General features: G+C 47.0%; 1 protein-coding gene and 1 non-coding gene across 8 annotated transcripts in view; both read right to left on the reverse strand.

The window, feature by feature from the left end:
* Positions 1-980: 980 nt before the first annotated feature.
* Positions 981-26,492, reverse strand: part of Ppp2r5c (protein phosphatase 2 regulatory subunit B'gamma) — a 128,675-nt gene continuing 103,163 nt past the window's right edge. For 3 of the 7 annotated variants that reach the window (XM_027416587.2, XM_027416590.2, XM_027416593.2), the window contains 7 exons: positions 26,016-26,069; positions 21,328-21,498; positions 16,449-16,576; positions 15,463-15,564; positions 13,873-13,945; positions 9,587-9,703; positions 981-3,621 (listed from right to left, as the gene is read on the reverse strand). In XM_027416587.2, the coding sequence (XP_027272388.1) occupies positions 3,490-3,621; positions 9,587-9,703; positions 13,873-13,945; positions 15,463-15,564; positions 16,449-16,576; positions 21,328-21,498; positions 26,016-26,069 (777 nt within the window). In that variant the 3' untranslated portion in view covers positions 981-3,489. Of the gene's footprint in view, positions 3,622-8,396; positions 8,820-9,226; positions 9,228-9,580; positions 9,704-13,872; positions 13,946-15,462; positions 15,565-16,448; positions 16,577-21,327; positions 21,499-26,015; positions 26,070-26,492 lie in introns of those variants that run through there. The other 4 variants (XM_027416588.2, XM_027416592.2, XM_027416594.2 and 1 more) reach the window with 3 other exon arrangements.
* On the reverse strand, positions 21,690-21,844 carry LOC113835838. Its single transcript, XR_003485588.1, has one exon. It is a non-coding gene; the product is annotated as a small nucleolar RNA SNORA62/SNORA6 family (small nucleolar RNA).

Below are 26,492 nucleotides of genomic sequence, written 5' to 3' on the forward strand. Positions count from 1 at the left end.
CACTGCGCACTTGCTGACACCAGTTCTCAGGGAAGGAGACACAGAGCTTTTCCAGTTTGCCTGAGAGCCTCTCAAAGCAGCACTATGGCTCTGGTAGCTGTCAGTCATAGCATGCCTCTGGCCAAGATTCCTGGGCTGTGGACTGTTACCAAACATGATGTCCTTCTCCAGTTTGGGTAGCCACCAGTTCCAGGAAGCGGTAATCCTAGTCACTACCTCAGACCTAATGTCTTCTAACCAGTGAGCCGCTTCTGGTAGGCACACTCTCCTCAAACACTTGTAGCCAGCAGGTCTAAGGCCCAAGGACCCCAGGAAGCTCCAAGGCCTCCACTGCTTAGCTCCCACCAGAAGGGATGGAGACCCAGAGACCGTGTGATGGGCAAGGGTCACTGTTCCAGGCATGCCCTTCTCTGCATGGATCAAGCACAGTCAGAGCAAGGCTCTTGGGATATTTTCACAGGCTTCAGCAACAAATGGGCCAGTGAGGACCAAGCTCATACCCTCATCATGTCTACCCACTCTAGGCACTTAGTCAGGCATCAAGGTCAGTACTCAATTCCATTTCTAAACACTGGATTCTTACATCGCCTCTTCAAAAAGCAAGTGTTGTGTGTCAAAAGCTATGTCTGCCTTTTCTTTTCCCCCCCTTTCCTCCTCTCTCTGTAGTTCTGTAGATCAGACTGGTCTTGAACTCACAGAGATCCACCTACCTCTGCCTCCCGAGTGCTGGGATCAAAGGTGTGTGTCACCACCCCTGGCACCTGCCTTTTCAATCCAAGAGGTAATATGGTAGCTCACAGGATCAGCTTCTCAAGAGTGGACACTAGGAGCTAATGGACAGCTGGCCCTCAATAGGGGGGCACAGGACATCTACTTCCCAGAGTCCCTGGAGGGGCTGATCCTTGACCTGACAGTAACAGTGAGTGTGTCGAAACCAGACTGCCCAACACCATGGCTAAATTTAGTTTCATGATGAGCGATAAAATTCACATGTTCTTTATTTAGTCCATATAATACACCATTTTAAAGAGTTCTTTAAAATTAGATAAAAGAGCATATTAAATGGCAAGTGCATGAAGTTTTTCTTCATAAACAATGTCAAAACAAAAAAGTTTTGAATTACAAAATGTTAAAAAATATGTTGGTACTTAACATTTCACTAAAGCATAAAGTTACAGATATTTTCTAAAGAAAAATAACTGTGCCACTTACCTATTTTTGCTGTTTCTATGAACTTTTTTTTAAATCTGTACATAGGACATTTTGTACAAAATACGAAGTCTACATTTTATTACTTATTACCATAAAACAAAGATACAATGTATGTACAATGTTCAAAGGAAGCCATACAAAGCCACACTAGAAAGATACTTGTAACTGTGACATCTCTGACGCACAGATACATTTTGGAAAGAGTGAAGGTGCCAAACTTAGAGCCTTACGAAGAAAAACAGTCACCCGTTTATTTTCAATGCGGTACTTTTTTTTGAAACCAGTTTGGTACAGAATGGACAGTGTCTCTATAACAATATATAAGTTGAACAATTAGCACAGGGAACCCAAGTACTAACTAGGGAAACTTTAATAGGCCAAAATATTGAGTAATACTCTTGTCAAAGAAAATTAGTTTCTCTGAAAACATTTTTTTTCTTACTTATTGGTAAAGTTTGTCTTCAATAGAGAGCAGGAATAAAACCTAGACCAGCAATGTTCTTCTGTGCTGAGCTTCATACAATCACCCGGACACTGATAGCTTGCTTTCCACGAAGGGCAAAGGAGTCGCCAGGGACCTCTCACCACGCAGGGACCACCCCACACACCAGGGATATCTGAGACTCTACCAGCTAAAGACGAGAGTTCAAACAATGGGGTATCAAAACACACAGACACTGCTTTATACAGTAAAAGCACCCTTTTTTCCCTCAAAAGGAGAAGGCATCTCAACTTTTTTTTTTTTTTTTTGATTATAGATTTCATAATGGTAAAGTGGATAGATACTTGTCAAGTTTCTCAGGAAGTGTTCTTCTCAGCCAAGTGACCAGCCTGTCCACCTTCAGCTGGGGCCACCTTTCCTACAGTCTTGTGCTGTCCTGCTGCCCCGCTCCCCATTCCTCTCCCATGTTATGGGGTGAGCATCACCAGCGATCGTAGGAGACCGGAAGCGGCTCTGCGGCCCCATGACAGCAATGTCTAATTTCACAATTAGTTCATGGATACCCGAGACCACAATTGAAAAACAGATTTTCAGAGAAGCCACATTTTACCTCTTATGCATCAAGACATTTAACACTAAGTTTTATATATGTATATATATATATATATTAATATATATATGCTGGAGACAAAGAAACGAGTCACTGTTCAGAATAGCAGTACACATCTCAAGTAGCTTTCAAGCAGGATAAATAAATCGAAATACTGGCCACCCTGAGAGAAATAAAGAACAGACAGAGTGCTAAGTTTAAGTTTTCTCCTCGTGCTATTCCATCTAAAACAGAAGCTTAATCCATGCAAGAAGTCTGGGAAGCCTGTAACAGCATGTGAAGATGGGCAGAAACGCAGACACTGCACTTTTCCTTATCAGCTTGGTAATGTGTGCTTTTTTCCAATAGAAAGGCTCACTGAGGGCACTCTAACAGCGCAGTCTGCAGTGCGCCCAAAGGCAGCTGCAGTCTGCATTAGGCCCAGTGGCTTAATGTATTGTAACGTTCTACAGATGTGGAATTCTTAGATCCTACAGTTTTATCAATTCAAGAGCCTTGTTGAAGGATAATGTGTAAGTAGATGAGAAAACTGATCCTGCAAATAAAAATAAGAACACATAATTTCAACATTGCACTTCTAGTCAAGGCGGACTGAGAAACCCTGGCCTCTACCACAGACTATGAAATATGGCTTTCGGTAGACATTAAGGGAAGCATGACATGGCATGCATGCCATTAACCAAAGGAAAGAAACACCTTGGAAGGTCCCAGTGCTGAGGATGTTGGCTACTTTCCCAGTAGGCAGCTAGACTGTGAAAGCTAAGAGCAGTGAGGGTGGACCAACAGAGCAAATCATGGGAACGATGTCAAAAGCAGTAAAGTCTTAGAGAAGGAGTAGATACCTTCAGAGTGTTCCTTCCTTGTGGAAAACCCTGGTGTTACCACAGAACTACCTACTTGAGAGGGGCTCAGGGCCCACTTAGGTGGGACAAGGAGACAACCAGGGTGCTTTCCTACAGCTCTGACTTTGGGATACAGTCTTACTCAGGGCTATGCTGGGAGTGACAACACTATCATCGACCCCTGGCTTGGCCAGCAGGGCCGGAGAAGCCACCATTGTTTGAACTCCTAATCTCGAGCCAGGGTGGATGAGCATCGTTGCCTACAGACGGGTCAGTGGGAGCTTTGACTTTAGTGTAGCTGATTGGTATGGCACAAACAGTATGTCTTTTCTACAGCATCCGGAAGAGAACTGACAGGCCCAGCTCGACGTGCTGCTCCAGAGCTAGCGCCCATCCTGGGAGAGCAGCTCACTGGCTCTGCAGTGAGCTTCCAAGGCTTTCTCGGTGTGGGGGTCCTGAGGCAGCTCGGACTTGCGGCGCACAAGGGGACGGTCCTTCTTCAGGTCTTTGTGTGCCTGGAATCACAAATGCAACGCAGTTGGCTACACACTGGGCTGACCGAGAAGGGAGTTGGCTTCTGAGTTTAGAAGTCAGAGGAAAATACGAGGCAGGCAAGGATCACAGATGTGCACAGCCTCACTGGCCACAGGGAATGGGTCCATTCATTCAGCCCAAATACCCTCATCACTATGTGAGGACTGCTGTGAAACCTAGTGGGTGGCGTTGGCTTTGAGCCTCTGCAGGGTTTCCAGTTCTTATCACTCTCCCAGATACCCTCCTCGAACACCACCACCAATGTCACCTTAGGATCTTGTCTGCTGTATACACATTGCAGGAAGCAGACAATTCTTTAGGGAAAAACAGAATGAATGAGAAACAGATGAGATTTAAACCAGTTAAGAGACTAAAACATTTACAAAAAATTCTAAATTTTTTTTTTTTTTCTGGTGAGAGGTGTTAAATGGGTCATGCGGCTAGAAGAAAATAAAATTGTACCCAGAAATCATTTACATAAAAGTTCCCAATATAGAGTCTAGGAAATTAAAAAAAAAATCCTTCTCTTCTCCACTCTTTTGCTGAAGTTTAGGAACCCCACTAAGCAGGAAGATTTAGACTGTGTGTGTACATGCGCACATATGTCCATATTGTGAGACAGATATCATTAGGTAGCCCAGGTTGGCCTTAAATTTATTATGAAGTCCAGGCTGGCCTTGACCTCACAGCACTGCTTCTGCCTTAGTCTCCCAAGTGCCAGGTTATGAGCACGAGCCAGCATGCCCGGGATTTAGCTGATTGTATCCGAAAGAATGTCGAGAGGAAAGTCTGCACTGAGTATCTGCTCAGCTTTGTTGGAGGCTGCTATGTTAGCGCCACCACTCTGGAACATAACAAAACACCAACTCAGCTGTCCAAAGGCAACGTGCTCTGAGGAGACTGGGCGGCCAGCACTGCTTCTGGACCTATGCTGCTTAACCCCAAAGGTTTTCCTTTCTGTCCGGTGTCTCAAACCAAACAAACGCAGCACTAAAGAAAGTCAACCTTTGTGGTGTAATCTAGGGAAAAAATAGCCACTGAAAGCCAATTATATGACAACAGAGAGAGCATGAACAGAGCAGCGTGAACGGCTGCTCCGGGTGCTGACGTCTGACTTTCACACGGTAATAGAACACGCATGCACTTATGCTCTGGGGGAAATAAGCACCGCTAAGACACAGGCAGAAGCCTGCACCGCAGAGTTTGGTGTTTCTTAGCAGGGTTCTCTGCGGATCTGCTTATGAAAACAGCAGCAGCAGCAGTAAGGGCTCCCGTGTCTTGTCTGACACCAAGGTTATTTCTAGAGCTGCCTTTTGAACTTTAACACTCCATGTGGTAAAGGAAAGCTCTGCAATTTGCCTGCCTAGGATCGGTCACCAGGCCCCTTACAGGCTGTCACCAGGCCCCATACAAGCTGTCACCAGTCTCCATACAGGCCGTCTGTCACCAGTCCCCATACAGGCTGTCACCAGTCTCCATACAGGCCGTCTGTCACCAGTCCCCATACAGGCTGTCATCAGTCCCCATGCTTGTAGGAGTGCATTTATTGATCTGCGTTTTGCTACAAAACCCAGGCTGGTTTCAAATCCACGATCCTCCTGCCTCAGCTTCTCAAGTGCTGAGATTTTGGGTGTGTATGGCTGGCACGTTAAGAGTGCTTTACCTTTAACCCATCAGAAATTCAGAGGTTAAAATTCTACCCCGAATTTTATGTCCATCCTGATGCAAACCAATATTTTAAAATACACGAAATATGTAATTACCGCCGACACAGGCATGCCAGAGAGAACAACTGAACACACAGACCACAGTCAGGCCCTTGGAGCTGGACCAGTGAAGGGGAACTGAGGAGGCTGAGCTGACCAGAGAGAGCTCCTGGACACACACGAGGGGCGTCTCTGCTTAGCAAATGGATGCACGAAGCAGAGAAGACTCTGACAAACCACAGGAGGAACAGTGAGAGAAACAGGAGGCAGGAAAGAATGAGCCATCATGCAGACGGTGGTCTAGAATGAGTAAGATCCGGGGGAGAGGATGCTCTGGCGGCATGCAGGCAGGGCTGGGTGGTTAAGGAAGCAGGGAATGTTGGCATGAGACTGGCAGGTGCAAACGGCCAGTGCTAGAGGTCCTGGTGAGGACAGGGCTGACACACAATGGTACACTCTTCCTTTGTCTTGGAAAGGTGTTGAGTTTTGATTTGGGGTAGAACTAGTCAACGTTCCTTAGCTGTCTTGCCCATCACAAGCTGTGATGTCATGGAAAGGGGAAATACTTCATGTACGCCACGGTGACTCCTCACACTCTAGTAGATACAAAGCCATAAGTATAGCTATGCATTTTCCAAGGAGTACCTGCACTGCCTGCCTTCCGTCTACAACTTCCTGACTTGCGTGCTTGACACTGCTTTTCTCCCGACCAACTGTTAAAAATGAAAATTGTTAACATTTTAAACGTCTCCGATATCAATGTTATTCACATGAAACTTACACACTTTTTCAGGGGGTGTTCTGTATAGCGTTACACAAGGTCAACAAAGGAATTCTAAATAGCGGTTCCGACAAGCAAACACTTTATTGAATCTCTCCACCTCACCCACCAAACAAATGCCCTTTTAAGCATTAGTCTCTCATTCCTAGTCTTCAGCAGGACCGTCTTATTTACATCTCGTGACCCAGCAGTCAAATCCACTTAAAGAAATCTTTTTGGAAAAATAGTGAAAATGAAACTGAGGATCATAGAAAGTGTTCACACTGTTGAACCCCAGACCTTAGTTTTTAGTTATAGTTTGTTTGGTGTTTTGAGACATGTAGCCTGGACTTTGAGACATGTAGCCTGGACTAGCCTTAAAGGTGCATGCTTCTGCCTCAGCCTCCAGAGTACTGTGACTACAGGTGTGGGTTACCACATCTGGTACCTGGCACATTCTTTTGCTGTCATTACTAACTGAGAATCTCAAGAGCACGATTCCAAATGTTCTCAGAGGAAGAAGAGATTGTCATTTTACCAGGAGAAATACCAGCACTTGGGAGGCTGATGGATCTCTCTGTAAGTTCGAGGCCAGCCTGGTCTACAGAGCCTGGTTCCAGGACAGCCAGGGCAACACAAAGGAACCCTGTCTCAAAAACCAGAAACAAAAACAACAAAAAGGAGTTTACCATTTCAAATATTACCTAGGAGCCTGTGCCTAAAAAAAAAAATCTTCATCTAGATACTGAGACTTACCCAACTGTCCTGGGGCTCAGTAGTTTAACCTACAGACATCTTGACATTGGCAGTGTTCTTTTTCAGAGTTGCTATTCTAGGTCTTCTGACTTTCCACAGTAATTTATTTTATCTTTTCATTCCTTTTCAAAGCAGGCTCTTTACTAAGTCACCCAGCTGGCTTCAAGATTTAGACGCCCCTGCTCTGTCTCTGTTTCATAGGAATTTTACAACTGGTTGGATTTAGAGCCTAGGCTGACCTCTGAACCTACTATATAGCCAGGGATGACTTTGAACTTTTGATTTTCCTGCCTTTATGTCCCAAGTGCTGAGGTTACAGCAGTGTACCACCATGCAGGGTTGAACCAGGCCTTTGTACACACTAGGCAAGTACTCTACCCACTGAACTGTATCTCTGCTTGTCAGTTTAAGGGGGGGGGCTGTTGGGATTCTAGTGAAGGTATTAATTTGGGGATACTAACTTTCCTCTGCATGGCATCTTCTGATTCAGGAGCAGGAGCCACAGAACTCAAAGATAAGGTGGAGGACCAACTTTGTAAGGATGTCAATCATAGAGAAGACTCAACTAAATGATGTCATTTCAAGAGTCACAGAAACAGACAGCAAATGTGGCATGGCAGCCTCTCAGGGCAACCTGCCAAGGCTCCTGAGAATGCCCAGCTGGTTTTACGAAAAGGGGACCTGTCGCTGCAATGGACAACAGATAGGAGGCTCTGTGGTCCTAGGGCTAACAATGTGGTCCAGAGCCCACTTTTCAAGGCATTTTTGCTTGAGGTTTAAGATGAATTTGGTTGTGTACTCGATCCCGTTGTTGATTTTGTAAAGCATAGGGTGTAAGTTATAGTGAATCATGACTAAAGCTGAAGGATGTACCAGAAGGAAAATTCCTCTGAACCTTCAAGCACTCAGGACAGTGTGTGGGAAATGGCTCACAGGTTTTCAACTTCCTCTAAACTTCATATGGCTCAAGTGTCTTAAAGCTGAGTAAGAGGTCACCAATTCCCAGACAGGCATTCCTTGGGATGATGGCCTGAGGAATACGGGAATCTCAGACAAGCACTCGGCTGGATTGCCATTGGCAAACGCGGGGCTGCAAAATCAAAGTGGAAATAAAAAAGGTGACCTTAATTCCTCCCAAAGTTAAAAAGAAATCATAGAGGAAATCTAGGGCCTACAGGTGGAACACAGAAAATACATGGGTTTTCTTTCTTATAATTTTGGTTGTGAGCCTAGCCTTTAACGGCTGAGCCACCTCTCCAGCCCAGGGTTTCTTTCGTTTCTATCCACCCTACCCCTCCCTCATGTTATGTGGCCCAAACTGGTCTTGAATTCACAATTCCCTGTCTTGGCTTCTTGAGTGCTGGGTTTATGGGCCTGGGTAACTATGATGAGACCTATTCATTGCTAAGAATAACCACGATGAGGAAAGTGTAGAATTCAACTAATTCCTGACATTCAGTAAGTGGTCATCGAATTTTGCCATGGCATTTCTAGCATTTTCATGTTTTGTGGAGTAGAAAGAACTATTCATTCATCCAATTAAACAAAATTTAATTTAAATCAAAGGGGCTGAGGATGAACATGGATTCTCATGACAACTGCTGGGGCTGAGCCCTCCTTGCTCGACACTGTGACAGGGAGCCTGTGACTCCAAATCAGTCAACCATGTTGCAACGGTGAAAAGAAGTGGCCATATGCACCTCTGCTTATGGTATTTACACACAAGACACAGCTTTTCAGGCACCGTCACCAGTAATAATGAAGAGATGCTGCTGCACCCTCTCTTCGTGCCAGGTCTTGAAGCGCTTCTGTGTGCTACCCCGAGACTACAGCCCAATTCAGAAGGCTCCATTTCTGGTGTTCTGCAGACACGTGTGGTTGGGGCTGCTGGAGGCTCTGCTGGCTAGACTGCCCACTCCTAGTAATGCCTCATCCTAGCTTACCGGGTGAGGATTTACTGGAACCAAACAAAATAGATTAGCGAATCCTAGTGTTTATTTAGCTGAGCTCCAATGGACATCATGAACAGTAAGCAGCTGCGAGGGGTTCCCTCTACATTCTAGAAACTGAGTGCTAATGTCTAGGGATCCTGCCATTGGTGAAAGGGGGCTAAAATTTACAAGTCAGAATAACCAACACCTCTAGGTCCATTCATGGAATTATTTACATGGACTTGTTTACACTTGCCTGCAACAGGGAGCATGCCCAGAGACATGCAGACCCGTAGGACACTCAGAGGAGCTCAGTGGATCACAGAGTGGAGCTGCAGAGTTACTGGGATGGCTGCTGGCACGGCCCTGGCCTGCCACGGCCCCAGCCCTGCCTCGGGAGCTCTGGGCCCTGGTGGAGGCTAAGCTTCCCCACCCTGGTGTCCTGGGAGGGTGTGGAGAACTAGAAGCAGGGTCTCCTAGCCAGAGCAGAAGTGAGAGGGCTGCAAAGGGGAGAGGGAATGGCAAGACGCTACTGCAAAGCTCCAGAGTTTGCTCAAGCTAACACAGAACATAGTTAGGAGTTGGGCTTCTGTTCCTAAGGTAAATGAAGCAACAAACTGCAGGCACACACCTCACTGTTAAAAACTTTTCTAGCAATCTGATCACTCGGATTTACTGATGTTTCCTAACAGGTGACTATTTCCCTCGGTAAGCATTAGCTTAGCGGAACGTGACGGACCCGTCAAGCACATCTGTAGCGGGCACAGCCCTGCTGAGCTCAATGCACTTTTACCTGACGAGTCTCGTCGCTCACTGTCTTTCTCAGCATCTGCACATCTTCAAACTGAGGCCCATCTGTCTCCATTGCCACCGGAATGCTCATGGCGCTGGCTTGACTATACACTGCGTACTGCAATGCAAAGTATGGAGTCATTCTCTGTGAGGCGCTCAGTCTGCACTGGGGCCCTCACACTGCAGGGGGACACTTGCCTGCTGCCCTTCCCTGGGGCCCTCTCCCACAAGAAGCCATGTGGTGGGAGATAAACTTGCCTACTTGCTTGCTCACTGATGAAGCCTGTGGGCTGCTGCCTGTTGGATGCTGGAAAGGGGCTCGCCCTCCAGCAATCTAGGCTATGGGAGGGACCCTCTGCCGGTCCAAAGATGACCTCTACATCCTCCTGAATTCATCTCAAGCTTACAGCCCTCCTGCATCTCTAGAGCCAACACACCAAGGAGGGCCTGCCCACAGCAAATGGTTCCTTTTTACCCTGTTCGCTATACACAGCCTGTGGAGCCCTTCCCACTCTTTGCTCCAGCTCTCTTCTCTTTACTTTCTTCACATCCGCCCTGGGGCAACTGTCCCAGGTCCTCCTTTGCTCCATCTCCTCAGTATTTTCTTAATATCTTAGACCTTTCAACACATCCCGATATCCCACTTGCCACCGAAACTAACGCAGCCTGGATTACTGCTGGTCCCTCTAACCTGGCACACACCCTGTGCCCCTGGAATCAGGCCTGCTACACCTTGGGGCTCTGTGCTCAGCTTGCCCACCTCTCCAGGGTGGTCTCCACTCCCCTGGGCTCTGGGTGCAACAGGCAGGTTGTAATGGCAGCCCTTCATCTCCTACCCTGGCCCCGGTGACTTCAGGCTTTGTGAGCAGAGGAATGTAGCCTCAGTTTGTGAGTTGCTGGCACTTGCTTTCCCCATGTAGCCAGGCAGCGGTGGGGTGAGGACAGAGTCAGTTTTGGCTACAAGTTGGGGGTTATGCTCAATCCTTCCCCTGTAATATATGTGCTGCCAAGAAGCCCCAAGTCTGTGTCCATGCTTATGGCCGCTCACATACCTAGTCTTAGCCACCCCTTTGGCTAGCAGCTCTGCTCTAACAAGCCGCCTCCTGGTGTTTGCTTTACCCTCCAGGCTGTAACCACACCTCGCACTCAGTTTCTTCCACAACCATTGGGCCTTCCTGCCCTTCATGCTACCTGCTCTGCTAAGCAGCCTCCTTTCCACACAACCCCTCCAAGCATCAGTCCCCTGTGGGCCTGGCCCTTCCAGCACTCCATCCTGCTGCTGACAAACAGAAGAGCTTCCTAAACGGCAAGTCCGCCTGGGTCACTGTGCTCCTCACATACATCTTGGAGGGATAAAGGCAGACAGCTTCTGCCCTCTCTCCAGTATTATCATGGCTCCCTCAGGGCCAGTCCTGAGTTTCTCTAGTATTTTCTGACTTGTGTGGGTCTCGGACCCTTGCCTCAAATGCAGACTGTGTGTCAACTGTAGGGTCAGGACTCCCCCTGGACTAGACCTTATCCCATAGCAGTGCCTTCTCTCATTTCTTTCTGAGCCTCCCTCAGATACGAGCCACACCCTCTCCTGCAGTCTAGAGCAACCCTTAGCTGTGTGCTGCAGTCTGGCTGCACTGGTCCCCTTACAAACCCTATGCTTCTAGATGCCAGGCTGTGTTTGCACTTATGTTTTTATCACTGGAAGCTTCCATAAGTTGATTCAGGCTACACGGCACCTTGTCCTTTAGGTGTTCAAAGTCAGGGAGGGAAGAACAGAAAACAACGGAAGTCTAGTGTGAGACTGGACTGGGGCTGACCTAAAGCAGGGGCGTCATCACCTCGATACTCCAGGATAAACAATGTTCTCCACAAGCAGCGGGAAAGATCCTGTGCTCATGGGCTGTGCTGGGTCACAGCAGACGGTGCTCACTCTCCACAGACACAGGCAGGCTTCCCACAGAGAGCATAGGCCTCCAAGAGGCAGCAGCTCACAGAAGACAAGAATGCACAGGCCTCCACAGAAGGTGGAGGACCTGAGGCACGATCCCCTGCCATAGCCCAGCTGTACTCACAGGACGTCCCAGCTGGGGATGGGGGATGACCAATGAGATGCCCTAGAGTCTATCTGGTGGGTTAGGAGAAACACACCAGTGTTTTACAATTCCACACAAAGAATATGGCATGGGCTGGGTGGTGGTGGCACACGCCTTTAATCCCAGCACTCGGGAGGCAGAGGCAGGTGGATCTCTGTGAGTTCGAGACCATCCTGTTCTACAAGAGCTTGTTCCAGGACAGCCTCCAAAGCCACAGAGAAACCCTGTCTCAAAAAACCAAACCAAACCCAAACAAAAAACCCCAAACCCAAAAGCCAAACAATATGGCCCGGAAAACCCAGGGGCTAGAACAAGTCTTTCAGGCCACAGCTTCTGGATCCCCCCCTCCCCGCCAGCCTGTCTGGGCAGTTCACATCTCTGAGCAGATGATGAGCAGATGAGACACTTACTTGGCCTGTAAAAATGAGGGTTTGTTTTGGGAAGATGTCTCCCCAGATGCCAGTGAACACACAATGAATTATTATTGGTAACCTTCCTTTGCATAGTGAAACTGCATGCTCACTCTCACCAAGACAGATATGAAGACTGCTTAAAAACCCACATACCCACCACCACACTGAGTCCTGTAATGACAGCTGTACTAACCTCTCTCTCAAGACAGTGAGTTCTAAGGCCCTATTTCAGCTCTGAGGTCTTAACACATGAAGTATTTCCACTTTAGAGACATGGAGTCTTGGGGCTGGGACATGTGCACAAGACTCTTGATGACTGTCACAGAGGGTTCCACACAGAGATGGGTGAGGACAATGGGAAGGGAGGTCAACGGAGCTCCAAGGCCAAACCCACCAAAGGTATGACACCACACAAGGCAGTTTAAAGAGTGATCAAAAGGAATAAACTAGGGACCTTTGCTGCAAGGCAGTGGTGACCCCAGGCCACTTGTCGACTCAACAACCAGCTCTTTGTTCGCAAGTAGAAGTTTTGTGCAGTTTTTTTCAACAGGTTATTTCCATATTCTAGACAAAGCATACTTTCCAAGGCTCTTCACCCCTTAGCTAAATAAAACCTTCCAAACAAAGCGAGGCCTCCAGGGCAATATCAGCAAGGCTGAACCATCTAAACCTGCCCACGTATGCTTTTCCCATGTTTTAAAACAACTATCAGTCCTTCAATCTCACTGTAAACATAAGCCCTACCCATAAATGCAGATCTCTGTAATTAAACCACAGGCCTCAGAAGAACTTTTCTGTAGCATGGAAAGTGCTGCTGGGAAATGCGGGCTATTTGTTCTAGATGGAACCACAGACCTGTAACAGACTGTCATTAAGTCTCTTTTCATCAAAGGGATGCAGGTCAGTATGCTGCTTTATAGGAAAATACACACTGTTATCGTCATGTATCGTTTTTATTAAATGACAAAGATTAAAAAACCCACATCCAACTTATATAATAATTTATACACACTTCTCACCAAAAAGAAATACAAGGTTAAGTAAGACATTTTCTTCCCTGGAGAGCTGAGAAAAGCCTGAGAGATCTTAGTGTGGAAAAGGTCAGACATTTCATCAAGTGGGCTGATGCAATCAATCAGACACACACGGAGCAAGGAGACACACCCCCGTAACACCCATCATCCAGTCCAGCGAACACAACACCAAAGGACCACGACCGCAAAGCTACCCCAGGTTCTGCCTGGCAGCCTAAGAGCTGACACAGGATGGAGGCTGCCGTGTTACCAGCAGCCCTGGCAGACTGGACCATTTGTATCTCGCTTGGCCACGCCAGAGCATACGGCCATCAGCTAGGGTAGAGGAGAGGTTAGTGTGAGCAGGGCAGAAGTCAGTTAGTTTCTCCGCACACTTCACCTAGTCCATACTTCGTCTGCTTCAAATAGGAAAATAAAAGAAATGATGGTTCAAGTAACAGCAGTTATGACATTTGAGCAAGAAAGGACATTACAGTCTTAAGAGGTTACATCCTGGTTTTCTTTTTACCACATCATATCTTACTTTTAAAAAGAAGAGCAAAAAAGGTCAACTTTGTGGTAAAAATTATGTGTGGCAAATAAGTACTTATACAAGAGGAAGGTTACAAAGTTGGAAAGTGTTTTATTGTGGACATTTGCACATACAGGGTTAGTGACGATGGCCTCCCTTCCCGGAGTGGAGCCAGACCATCCTATGCCATCAAACACTCAAGCAATGCCTCAACACTCCCGCGTCACTCTCTTTTTTAGTACCTGGGGATTCGCTTTGGCTAGGTTTTCTATTTTAACCCATGCTTCTTCTCGCTCTTTCATTTTTAGCTTCTCTCTGAAAAACAGCAAAACGTCATTTGTATTAGAGAAGACTTGAATTCAGGCAGGATAAGGGATGAAAGCTTGGAGATGTCAGCAACACAACCATTGTTTTCCAGGGACTTCCTGCTCTTATCCCATATCTTATACTGTGGCTCTCAACACACACGGCATGAAAAAACAAACCTAAAAACTGGCTAAGTGTTGACACTAAAGATTTTAAAAAGCAAAAAATATTTAACAAGAATTTAAAACACTCGCAATCTCCTGTAAGTAGGTCCAATGTTCCTAGCCTGGCTGGCTGCTTGCTTTTATACCCATTGGCGGGCAAGTCTGCAGAGGAGCCAAGGAAGCCGGAGCCAGCACCCTGATGGTGACAGTATTTCAAGGGAGACCAGGGTTGCTTCTGATTCCATCATTAGGGGCACTGAATTTAGGCCACTGTTTTTAAATCCTCAAAATGCACTACCACAGGCAACTTCTGGAACACTGACTCTCTAGGAATGGGAGGAGGCAACAGCGGACGGCTCACTCTTAGATGCTTCCGTCGCACTAACTTCAGCCCCGTGTACACTCTGCCCTTAAGTGCCGAGACCCGGTCTGGCGTAGCTCTCTGGTGACTGTGCCACCCTGCGCCTCGCTGACAGGCAGACTGTATTTTACTCAGAGTGTGCTCTTCTACTCTACCCACCCGGTTACTGTTACAGCAAGGACTCTTGTGGAATTCACTGCTGTATTATCAGAAACCCAAGGAGCCCGATATTATCTAAAGAACAAAGAAATGGTGACTGGCTCAACAGACGCCCTGTAGTTTATCTACCTTAGTCACCTCTAAGTGTCAAGCAAAGACTAAAATCTGCCAACAGTTCATACTGGGTTAGGAAGAATGGCTCCCCTCTCCTTTTTCTTCAAAGAGACAAGGTCTCACTATATAGCCAAGGTTGGCCTTAAACTTGTAGTACTCCTCCTGCCTCAGCCTCTAGAAGGTTGAGGTGCTGGACTTGTGCTGTCATACCTGGCCTGAAAAAGTGACTTATTTAACTAATTAAATAGATGTATTATTAAGATGATGGAGGTGTGGGTGGGTACATGACATGGCATAAGTGTCGGGGTCAGGGGTCGACCCTGTGCTTTCCCTGTTTGTACACAGCTTCTGAGCTCAGCTTATCAGACCTGCAGAGCAAGTGCCTGTATCACTGAGCCATCCTGCCAGTCATTACTAATCAATCACATGGACATCTAGGCAGTCTCTGCCAAGATTCCACCTCTCAAGTCCTCATGTGCACAGACCAGTACTCTGAAAAAGGCAAAGATGACTCGGCTAGTGGAGGGCGAGGACCCGGCTGTTAGACACATGCTCTTTGGTAACACGTACTATCAACCTTTAATGTGCTTCCTAAACAAGAGCAGAACAGGGTTTCTTTACAAGTACAAAATGAAGAATAACTTTATAGGGCAGACAATGTGGTGGAATACTAAGGGATATGGAAAACGATAAAACCCACCATGGAACCTGTACAAGGGGCAACTTACTTCAGTTTCTCTGCTTTGAACTGCTGAGTACAGTCATCGAAGAGTTTTTGGTTCATCTCCATGAAAAGTTTCAGGGCATTATATATCAAGCCATGTATTGTCCTGCAGAGCGAATGCCACAGTGAAATGTCAACCCTGGACCCTTCTCCTGCCTCCCGCCACTCCCCCTCATTTCTGAGGCCCTACCCGCAACAGGCCCGCTAGGTTCTAATGCCAGATGCTGGTTTTGACTCAGTCTGTTTCCCCAGTCAGGGCTTGCAGGCACCTGCCAGGCCAGGAAGTTCACCTTCCTGTTAACAGTGGCCAAGGCCACTCTGCCTGGAGACCGAGTGGAAAAAAAGTATTACAGTTGGCAGTAACAGAAAGCCTGTCCTTATGATGTTCTGCAGAGGAAAGGACAGCTCTCATGTCTACCTCTGGCTAACACTGAGTACTTGGCACCCATGCGGAGATCCTTGCTAGGCATCAGGGAGCTTTCACTGGGTGAACTGACTCTCTTTCTCATCAGGAGAAAGGAAAGGGAGGGTTTGGACACTCCTCAGCCACAGAAGCCACCGGCTCTCTCTTCTCCTTCACTCTCAAGTAATGTCCACAGCAGGGCAGCCCTGATGTGTCCTGGGACTTAGGGGACACCTAAGGATTGATGTGTCCACTACGTTCTGGCAGGACTGATCCTATGAACTTTGCAGTGACCTTCAAACTACCCTGAAGGCTCCAGCAGAAGCCTGAAGAGGGCTGCTTCTGAGACCAGCAGGGAACTGGGTGCAGACAAATAGGCCTCTGTACTGGCTTGGCATGGGGGGTAAAGAAGCAAGACAATAGGCCACAGAGATAATCCACATTGCCGCTAACTTAAAAAGTCACATACAAACTGATGTTCATTTTAAAAGCTGATGGTAAGCTTAGATTTCCACTCCTAACTCCAGTGATAGCAAGACACGCGCTACTTAAAAATGACCAGAAGCTGATGGGCTGCCGGTTCCTACTTGTTCCAGTGGGTCTTTGAGTTGCGGTACAAGGATGGAAACATGATGGGCAGAATCTTCGCTGCGTTGTCACTGATTAGACTCATAATGTACTCATTGTTCCAGTAATACAGCGCCCGCTCTGCCACCTGGAAGTCAGGGGAGAAGACATGTTGGTGATCTGCACAAAGACAGGAGGCAAACATTCTCACTGTTAACCCTGGGAGTAGAGTAAGCTACACTGGACCAACAATTACAACTATATCCATCATTTCTAAATAGTCTAGATTGTGACGTTGCAGAACAGCCAATAAAGAGGCAAAAGATAACTTACATATCAAGAAGTCAACATTGTCATTCACTTTTCCAATTACTCAAAAAACGTTCATGAGACCCTTGGCTGGATGCCGACACCAAGGGAAACGTGTGTGTGAATACATGACTCCGCAGTGTCTGTGTGTGGCATGTGTGTGCACACTTACATGGAAGCTAGAGGCTGACACTGAGTAGCTTCTGAGTTGGTCTCCATTTTTTCTTTTGTTGTTGTTTTTCAAGACAGGGTTTCTCTGTGTTGTTTGGAGGCTGTCCTGGCACTCGCTCTTGTAGACCAGGCTGGCCTAGAACTCACAGAGATCCACCTGCCTCTGCCTCCCGAGGGCTGGGATTAAAGGAGTGCGCCACCAACGCCCGGCTCCAGAGACAGGGTTGCTCACTAAACTTGGAGCTCCCAATTTGGCAAGGCTGGCTGGCACGGACTTTCCTATCTCTATTTCCCCGACCCAAGTGCTGGGATAACAGGTGTGGCCAAATGATCCAAACTTAGGATCACAATGGGTACTTTCCTGACGAGCCACCTCTTCAGGTCCATCCCCAGCCACTCACTCTCACTCACCCTGTACTAGCCAGGCCTCCAGTGCACATACCGCCCACTTAGCACAGAGGCTGCAGCAGACCATAATTGGCCCCGGGAGCGGAAAACAGATGACAACTGATTTACTAGAAATGACAAATGATGGGCAGAGAGTTGTGCCAGTCGGCATGGAGGCTTTATCTAAGGCAGACCCTGTGTGAGATCCTGAGAGCCAAGATGGCAAGAGAGTGGTTGGCCAGAGGGCCAGTGGTTGCCAAAGCTGCAGAGCCACATCTCGGGGTCTTCGAGCCAGCCCTCCCTTTGGGTGAACTGGGAGCTGGGTGGCAGGGGAGGAGGGGACTCCTCTGTATTAGTTACCACTTCACGCCCCCCCCCCCATCCACAGCTGCCTATGCCTCTGTCCTGACTGCTGACACACACATGCTGAAGAGCCACCAGAGTTCACAAAGCCACCAGAGTTCACAAAGCCACCAGGGCATGCGGTCAGTCTTGTGCCAGCACACACTTCTCCAGGCAGAGCTGCAAGGGCTCCGTAAGTACAGCCAGGGTGCAGTGTAGTAGCCACGCTCAGAAGCTCAGAGCCGAGTGGGACCATGGTTCTGCCACCAGAAACCTTGAATGAGCAGGTGGAGCAGGAGGAGGCAGCTCAGGAGCCAGGGTTAGTCCCTCAGAGGAAGTGAGGAGAGGTGAGCTTTGCAAATGGGAAAGAAAAGGCATAGATGGAAATACAGCACATAGCTGGGTGTTGGTGGCGCACGCCTTTAATCCCAGCACTCGGGAGGCAGAGGCAGGCGGATCTCTGTGAGTTCGAGACCAGCCTGGTCTACAGAGGGAGTTCCAGGACAGCCAGAGCTGTTACACAGAGAAACCCCGTCTCGAAAAACCAAAAACCAAAAACAAACAAGCAAAACCCCCCACCAGATACATAAAGGGGGCGGGGCAGTGAGATGGCAGGGTAAGGGTACTGTGACCAAGCTTAATGCCCTTAGTCTGATGTCTTGAATCCACGTGGTAGAGACAATTGAGTCTTCCACACACATCCTCTGTGGTACCATAAAATAAGTAAATGTGAAGTACACAATGCACGCACGCGCGTGTACACACACACACACACACACACACACACACACACACACACACAGTTTAAGGATGCCTCACTATTGCTCACGCTGAGCATCTTGCCTGAGCTTTCCACATGCTGAGAATAAAGGTGAGCACCACCGTGAACAGCAAGTAATCCCAGTACTCGGGAGGCAAAGGCAGGCGGATCTCTGTGAGTTTGAGACCAGCCTGGTCTATAAGAGCGAGTGCCAGGACAGCTATACAGGGAAACCCTGTCTCGAAAAACCAAAAAAAAAAAAACCAAAAACCAAAAACAACCCCCCCCAACCCCAACCAAAAAAAAAAAAAAAAAAAAAAAAAACAACAACAAACAAAACAAAAAACCCAACTATGGAGGTCAGGCCAACCTCAAGTTTATGATCTCCCCAGCTCAGGCCCTAAGTGTGGTGATTATAGGTGTGTGTCATTATGCCCGACCAATACCTTTACCTACATTATTATTATTTTCAAAATTACATTTGTCTATCACGTGTGTACATGTCTGTGGTGTGGCACACCTGTAGCCCTGTGGACAATGTGGAGGGGTTGGTTCTCTCCTTTTACTATGTGAGGCCTAGGAGCAAACTCATCAAGTTTGGGGACAAGCACCTTCCCTGGTGAGCCGTCTTGCTGGCCCTGTATTTTAGTTTATTGTAGGGGTACACACATATATAGTATGTGTACACACGTGAGCATGTGCTATGATGTGTGTCTGGTAGAGGCTAACTCTGAGTCCATTCTCTTCCCCCCACTTTCTGGGTTCTGATATTGAAATCAGGTCACCAGGCTTGCAAGGCAAGTGGCTTTAACTGTACAGGCCATCTTGCTGGCCCCAACACCTTCTTTTCTTTTCTTTCTTTCTGGCCTGGGGCTTGATATGTAACTCAGGCTGGCCTTGAACTCATGGAGACTATAGAGAACATTTACCTATCCATAAATATTTTTGGATATAATATTTCAAGACTGCACATTAGAAAATAAAAGATAGGGTGCTTAAAGGTGCAAATTGTAAATTTTGTTTTAGTTTTTTGTTTTGTTTTGTTCTGTTTTTTTGAGACAGGGTTTCTCTGTGTAGCTTTGGAGCCTGTCCTGGCACTCGCTCTGGAGACCAGGCTGGCATCGAACTCACAGAGATCCGCCTGCCTCTGCTCCTGAGTGCTGGGATTAAAGGTGTGCACCACCGACATCTGGCTTGTTTTAGTTTTTAACACAAATGCTTTTTTTCCCTTTCTTTCTTTGAGAAACAGTAGCCAGCCTGGAACTTGCAATCCTCCTGCCTCAGTTTAGGGATTAACTACTGCACTCAGCTGTCTTATTAAAGAGAACTTGCCGTTTACTTCTCTGGTATGCTTCCAATACCATCACTCTCCTAGCTCAGCAGCAGCCGTGCACACTCAGTACTTTAGAATGCTCTTCCCAGTTCACCACCACCCCCGCTGGACTGCCAGGTGCTGGCTTTTGACCAATGTGACACACAGTATTCCATTTCAGATTTCCTTAATGCTGGGCCCTTGATGGGGATGCACAACTCACTTTGTCCCATCTGCTTGTACTGACACACAGCCACATGTACTTCCGACTTACCTTTCAAAAAGTATGTAATTGATCTATTTTGTGTGTGTAGATCATGTGTGTGTGTGTGTGTGGCAGGGATGGAGGCACTTGTATACCATAGTGTGTGTGTGTGTGTGTGTGTGTGTGTGTGTGTGTGTGTGTGTGTATGCAGAGGACAACTCTGGGGAGTTGGTTCTCTCTTTCCACCATGTAGACCCCAGATATCCAACACAGATCGTCTGGCCTGGCAACAGGCACCTTCATCTGCTGAGCCATTTCACTGGCCCCCTTCTATTTTTTTTATAACAACCTGGAGTCTAGAGTTGACTGACTCCAAAGATAATGTCTCTTCTACAGCCACCATCTCTCTGTTTTAGGTGCAAGACAACCACGAGAAGCTACCAAGACGGCTGGGGATGGGGGGTTTGGGTGAGAAAGTGAAAAAAACACTACATAGAAAAAACATCTGATTAAGAAAGAGCTGGCCACATGTTTCCGGGCGATTCTAGAATGTACTTGGTATTGATCCGGGTCCATCAAGAAAGCAGGAATGGAGACTGGACTTCTTACAAGGAAGAACAAAGTGTCTTGGCAGTGAATGAGAGATGCTAGGCTGTTACCAGTGGAAAATGAGGGTGGCCAAACCCTGAAATCCTTTAGCCACCATCATCCACCAGAGGTGTCTGTGTCTCCTGGAGCAGACTCGGCATTGAGGACCCTCCACACAGAGCCTTTCCGGAATGAGGAAAGGAGTCACTGGGACCAGCAAACTGAGATGGGGAGTGTGGCAGCCGGCAGCCACCGTGCAGAAAGTCCAGGTTTGCTTCTGCTCAAGAGGAACCTCTAGGCAGGATGACAGGGAAGGCTGCTCTGCCAGGGCCAATCCAGCCAATATTCCAACACGGGTGGGGGTGTGGCTCACAAGGCCCCACCTCTAGCTGAAGTTACAGGTAGTCAGCAGCTGCTGGGAAAAGAGCCGGCTTTCTCAAGGAGTGTGCCCCTAGTAGGCTATGGCTCCTACAGTGGACAGCCCTATACTCCATAGGTTTTCAGTGATGAGAGTAGGGCAAGAATTGCAACTACAGAGAACTAAATAAAATCATATTTTATTTTTGAGTATAGGGTCTCTTTATAGCCCAGGCTGATGTCAGCTTGTAGCAATTCTTCTGCCTTAGCTTCCCAAGTATTGGGGTTACAGAAATGAGTCTTCCTACCTGGCTAAAATTTAAGCATCTAATTTTGAAGTACATGCCAAGTAAAAAAAAAAACTGAACATTGCCCCCAGATCGCAGCAAAACCAGAGTACACGCAGCTTCACACCGAGAACACCATTTCAACAGGAGCACCTGACCACTGTCACCCAGACCTGCATACCTGGAAGTGAGGGCTGGAAACACACTTGGCTAATTGTCGAAAAAGAGGCTCCATGATCTTCACAAATTCTGATGGTTCAATTACATCTAAAATTTCTTCTAATTCATTTAAGAACATTACTTCTTTTGGACTGTGAGTCTTTGGCCAGTATTTGAGAAGTGCCATTACCACCTGAAAAACAACAGCAGCAAACAGTGACGCCTATGCGTTGCCAATGCACAGAGAAGATGTCTGTGCTCCCATTAGATGTTCCCACTGCAGCGCAACAGGGGAGATGGCGCTGAGAATCAGCACCAGCATGCTTCTCTCATCAATAGTCTAGTTTTACACACTTCTTTAATCAATTAGTTAATTTACTGTATGGATGTGGCAATGGCCACTATCATGCTTCAGTCACAGAGTCCAGTCCACTGGCGTCAGTGAAAATCCGACTGCCTATTCAACTTAGCACACTTCCGACACTCAGAAGTTCACTGGCCAAGGGTGGTCTCTACCTTTGGCTTTAACATTGTGCTGTGTGCACAGTTCTACACACTTTCCCTCTGATCATCAGTGGAGACAATGCAGACTGTGTTCTAGTGCGGAAACAGCTAGTTCTGACACTGTTAGCAACATTCGTACATATGTACAATCTACTTCTAAAGTTAACTATTTGTGTGTCTGTATGTGCACACACACACACACTTTTCCAACTTTGTTAAAATATATCAAAAGGGTATTGTCAGTGAAGCAGATGTAAGCTTGCGTTCACTGTGGGTGCTGAGCCTGAGCTGGGTTCATAAAGCTGTGTGTGGTCATCAGCAGGGGCTTGAGATCGAGTTCTGGGAGAGTGCCTGGTCAGGAGGAAGCACATGGCAGCCATGGCCTTGATCTCGAGCAATGCTACGTAGTCTGAGGTCACAGTGCTTCCTAATCTGTGGCTACCATACATTACTCTCTTCTTCGCCTGAGTCAGCTATAAAGAGCATCTGCCAGGCAACTTTAAAAAAAGAAAAAAAAATCTCCTATATTTTCAAAATGTCTTACCAAACGATGCCAGCAGAAAATACTGGATTTGATTCAGTGAAGATTAACTACAGTTTTTAGATTTTCGATATCTTAATTCTAAAAAGTACAATGAGCACTAGCAGGCACGTTGTCATAAAGACACATGTGCACAAAACTGTGTACACACAACTGTGCGCACACACACATGCCTGCACATGCAACCGAGCAGGTACAACTTGTCCTTCATCCCAGGATCTAGTTTGAGTTTCCTGTTGGCTTAGGACTCAAGAAATCTCAACACAACTTACAAAACCAAAGCTGTGAGGAGAACATTCCTTTTCCTAATGACTTTAAACACTGATGCTAACAACAGGGTAAACTTACTCGGAGTCAGGGTGCTTGTGGCCCAGATTGGATGCTATCAGTGCTCCCTTTAATGCCCCCGTCTAAATCATGCACTTCATGAACCCCACCCTATGATTTCATTTATAAAAGAAAAATCCTTTTTATCACATTTATTTCATGTGTGGCTGTCTGACGATAGCCTGCAGGAACTGTATTTCTCCTTTCATCATACAGGTCCCAAGAATTGAACCCATGTGGTCAGTCTCAGCATCAAACACTTCACCCATTGAGCTACCTTACTGACCCACAAAAACAAATTCTTTAAGATAAGAGAAATAAGCAAATAGTTCACACTGTTTAAACTGTACTTAATTATAAACCTTAATATATATGCATGTTTACTTATTTGTTTATTTATTGGTTTTCTGAGACAGGATTTCTCTGATAGACCTGGCTGTCCTAGAACTCAGAGATCCACCTGCCTCTGCCTCCTGAGTGCTGGGATTAAAGGCCTGACGCATCAGTAGATTTTAAGGCATGTAGGAGCTGCACAGCACCACCAGTTTGGACTGATTTGCTAGAAAAGCCAAAATTTCTGAATCACATCAAAATTTTTCCTGATCTTTGGGATCTCACTACTGTGAGAAGTGCCCAACCTTTTGGGCTGTGTGTACACAGAGCAGGACTCTGCAGAAGTGCATGCCAGACATGCTAAGGCTGACAACAGAAGCTCTAGGCTCCTGCATGGAGGTGAGGGAAGCAAGCCAGGGGCCCTGCCTTGAGTCCCGGGGAGCCTGTCCTGGTGTAGGAACAAAGTAGTGGGTGCCAAGGCAAGTTGACATTCCATTAGCTGAAGGAGACAGGCAGGTGAAAGCAGACACAGTTATGTAAAATCTCTCATGAGCCTCTACCCTGGCAACAAAGTAAATACTAAATATGTCTAATGTGCCCAGGACGCTTCGGAGTACATGAAAAATATCAATTACAGGGTCAGCAAAGTCCTTTATAGACCGCAGTCTTTGAAGTGGAGCACTGTGATGGGTGTTCCCACTGTCAGCTTGACTGGATTAAGGAATCCCTAAGGCTCCACCCAGGGGCTTGAACCCTAGACTGAGTACCGCCTGAGAAAGGAGGATCTGGGCACCTGCATGCTCCCGAAGCCTTCCCCATTTTCTGCTTCCTGACTGTTGAGCCAGGGGTCTGAGCTGCACGCTCCCGCAGCCCCAGCTCTGCGCTGCTCTCACAGCACGACTCAGACTCCATCTTCTGCAAGTCACTGCTTGTTAGGAGTGTGACTGCAGTAACAGACATGATTTGTATTTAAAGCAGTTCCACATGGCAACCAGGAGCCCGGGGGCAGCACGGTAGGTTCGTGCGTGCAGAGTGTTCACACGCCTTTCCAGTTCACACCTGCATCTTAACAAGTGCTCACTGCTAAGTCAGACACAATGGCCTTTGCATTGTCATAAGATGTGAATTTCAAAGCAAGAGATTTACCAGGTGAGTCTGAGTGCTTTGCACATACTAAAAACGAGCTCTGCTTTCTGTAGCTGGACAGTGATGTCACACCATCATCTTGCAACAGGAACTATCAAATGACAGCTTGAGATGGAGCCACCACACCGAGTGTGGGGTGTGTGGCTTGTCTGTGCAGGGTCCTGCCAGAGGCCGGTAGCAATGTCTATGAGAGACAGCATGTTCGCTGTCTCTCGCCTCCTGCAGTTAAGCTCACCCCTCACAAAGCTGCCAATCTGTCACTACACTGCATTAGTGGAATGGAAACTTTACAACTGTCACCTGAGTGTATGTTATGCTTGGAAGGATGAGGAAACAGAGTCCATGTGGGCTAACCAGGCCTGGGGTTGGGCTGGGACAGGGCCCAGCGGGCAGAGGTGGATGCTTTGGGTGGGAGAAGTCTGTCTGTGGCAAATGTGGATTTAACACGCAATGGATTCTTTATCACAGAGTATGAGAAACACACACAGGGGAAAATCATGGAAGAAAGCAGTATACCTTCTTTGTCTTTGATTTCTTGCTATAAATGGGGCAGTGAGAGCAGGTGGGATTGTGTGTGTGTGTGTGTTCGGAGGAGAAGCCTGAGTGACCATGCAAATACACTTATGCATGTGAATGCCTGCAGAGGCTGGGGATATGGTGCCTGACCCATGGAGCTGGAGTTACAGGCAGCTGTGAGCCATCCTCTGGGTGCTGGGGACCTCTGAAAAAGCAACAAGCGCTCTTACCTACTGAGCCATCTCTCCAGCTCCTCTTTCCTTTCTTATTATACAGCTGAGGCTGACCCCAAACTTATGGTCATCTACCAACCTCAGCCTCCTGAGCCAGGTCAGCTTGAGCCATACCAGGTGAACTGCATGGGCTATGACCTGTATCTTAGTTATCTTTAAAAACTCAACTCAAGTGCTTACTCTGGCTGATGTCTGACAAGACACATTTTGTTAACTTTGGCTACATTTCTGACTAACTGATTTTTAGTGGAGGTGCTGGGAATTGATTTTTTTTTAAGATTTTATTTTATTATTTATTATACATACAACATTCTGCTTCCATGTATATCTGCACACCAGAACTCATAAAGGATGGCTGTGAGCCACCATGTGGTTGCTGGGAATTGAACTCAGGACCTCTGGAAGAGCAGTCGGTGCTCTTAACCTCCGAGCCATCTCTCCAGCCCTGGGAATTAAATTTTTAAAAAGTGATTAAAGATAGCTGAGAAGTGGTGGTGCACACCTTTAATCCCAGCACGCAGGAGGGAGAGGCAGGAGGATCTCTGAGTTCAAGGTCAGCCTGGTCTACAAAGCAAGTTCCATACAGTCAGGACTACATATCATGGTGAAACCCTGCCTCAAAAAAACCAAAAGAATAAAATAAAAATTTAATAAAGATAAAATAACAATTGGAAATCCAAACCAAAAGTCAGCAGCCTAGCCTTCACTTGTTCAGTGACTGTAAAAGAGTAACACTAACTTAGAAAAGACTTCCCTCTTGAGTATAAGTGATTTACACTCTTGCTGCAATGCCTGTGACTGAGTCAGGACACATTCTGTCCAATGTGGAGGACTGACCTGGCCTAGGCTGGCGCCACAGCTACTTAGGTACCATGTTCCAAGGTATGAGACAGGGTAGCAAGCTTATTACGGAAAACCATCATTGCAGTAAGAGAACTTGCAGGCAAACTACCACACTCAAACGTCCAACCCAGGAATGACATCAGCCTCCATCAGTGTCGCTGCTGAGGATGACAAAGACACCCACACGGCAACACAGTAAAACGTGTGCCATGATGGTTGCCCCAGGAGAGGCACAGCCAACTGTCAGGGCTCAGGGAGAGGACTTACTGGTTCAGTGAGGGTGCTGTCCTTCTCCAAAAACTGCACAACACAGTACGCCAGCTGGAAGGGATGGGAGAGAGAGCATCATTGAGCACTTCAGCATGGAAACGCCCTTCCAGAACAACCACTAAACACCTTCCTGGGAAAAATGGCTGGATGTGGCTGAAATGTTGCCCTTGACCAGTACATCTGCTACCCACGATGGAGATACCTCAGGGAAGTACCTTTGGGTCTGATACTCAGTGGATAATTTTTTCCCTGTCAATCTGAGACAGACTTCATAGTCATGCCCAGTCCTTTCAGACGACCACCACCAACAAATCAACCAAGTGAAATGAGGTGTGTGTGTGTGTGTGTGTGTGTGTGTGTGTGTGTGTGTGTGTGTGTGTGTGTGTGTGTGATTTTTGAAGATTAGAATGGACAAGCAATATAAAAACTGAGAAAAATGTTTAATTCAGTAATCTATCAGAAATTTCTGAGCTC

The sequence above is a fragment of the Cricetulus griseus genome, chromosome 5, assembly GCF_003668045.3.
Source record: "Cricetulus griseus strain 17A/GY chromosome 5, alternate assembly CriGri-PICRH-1.0, whole genome shotgun sequence".
NCBI lineage: Eukaryota > Metazoa > Chordata > Mammalia > Rodentia > Cricetidae > Cricetulus > Cricetulus griseus.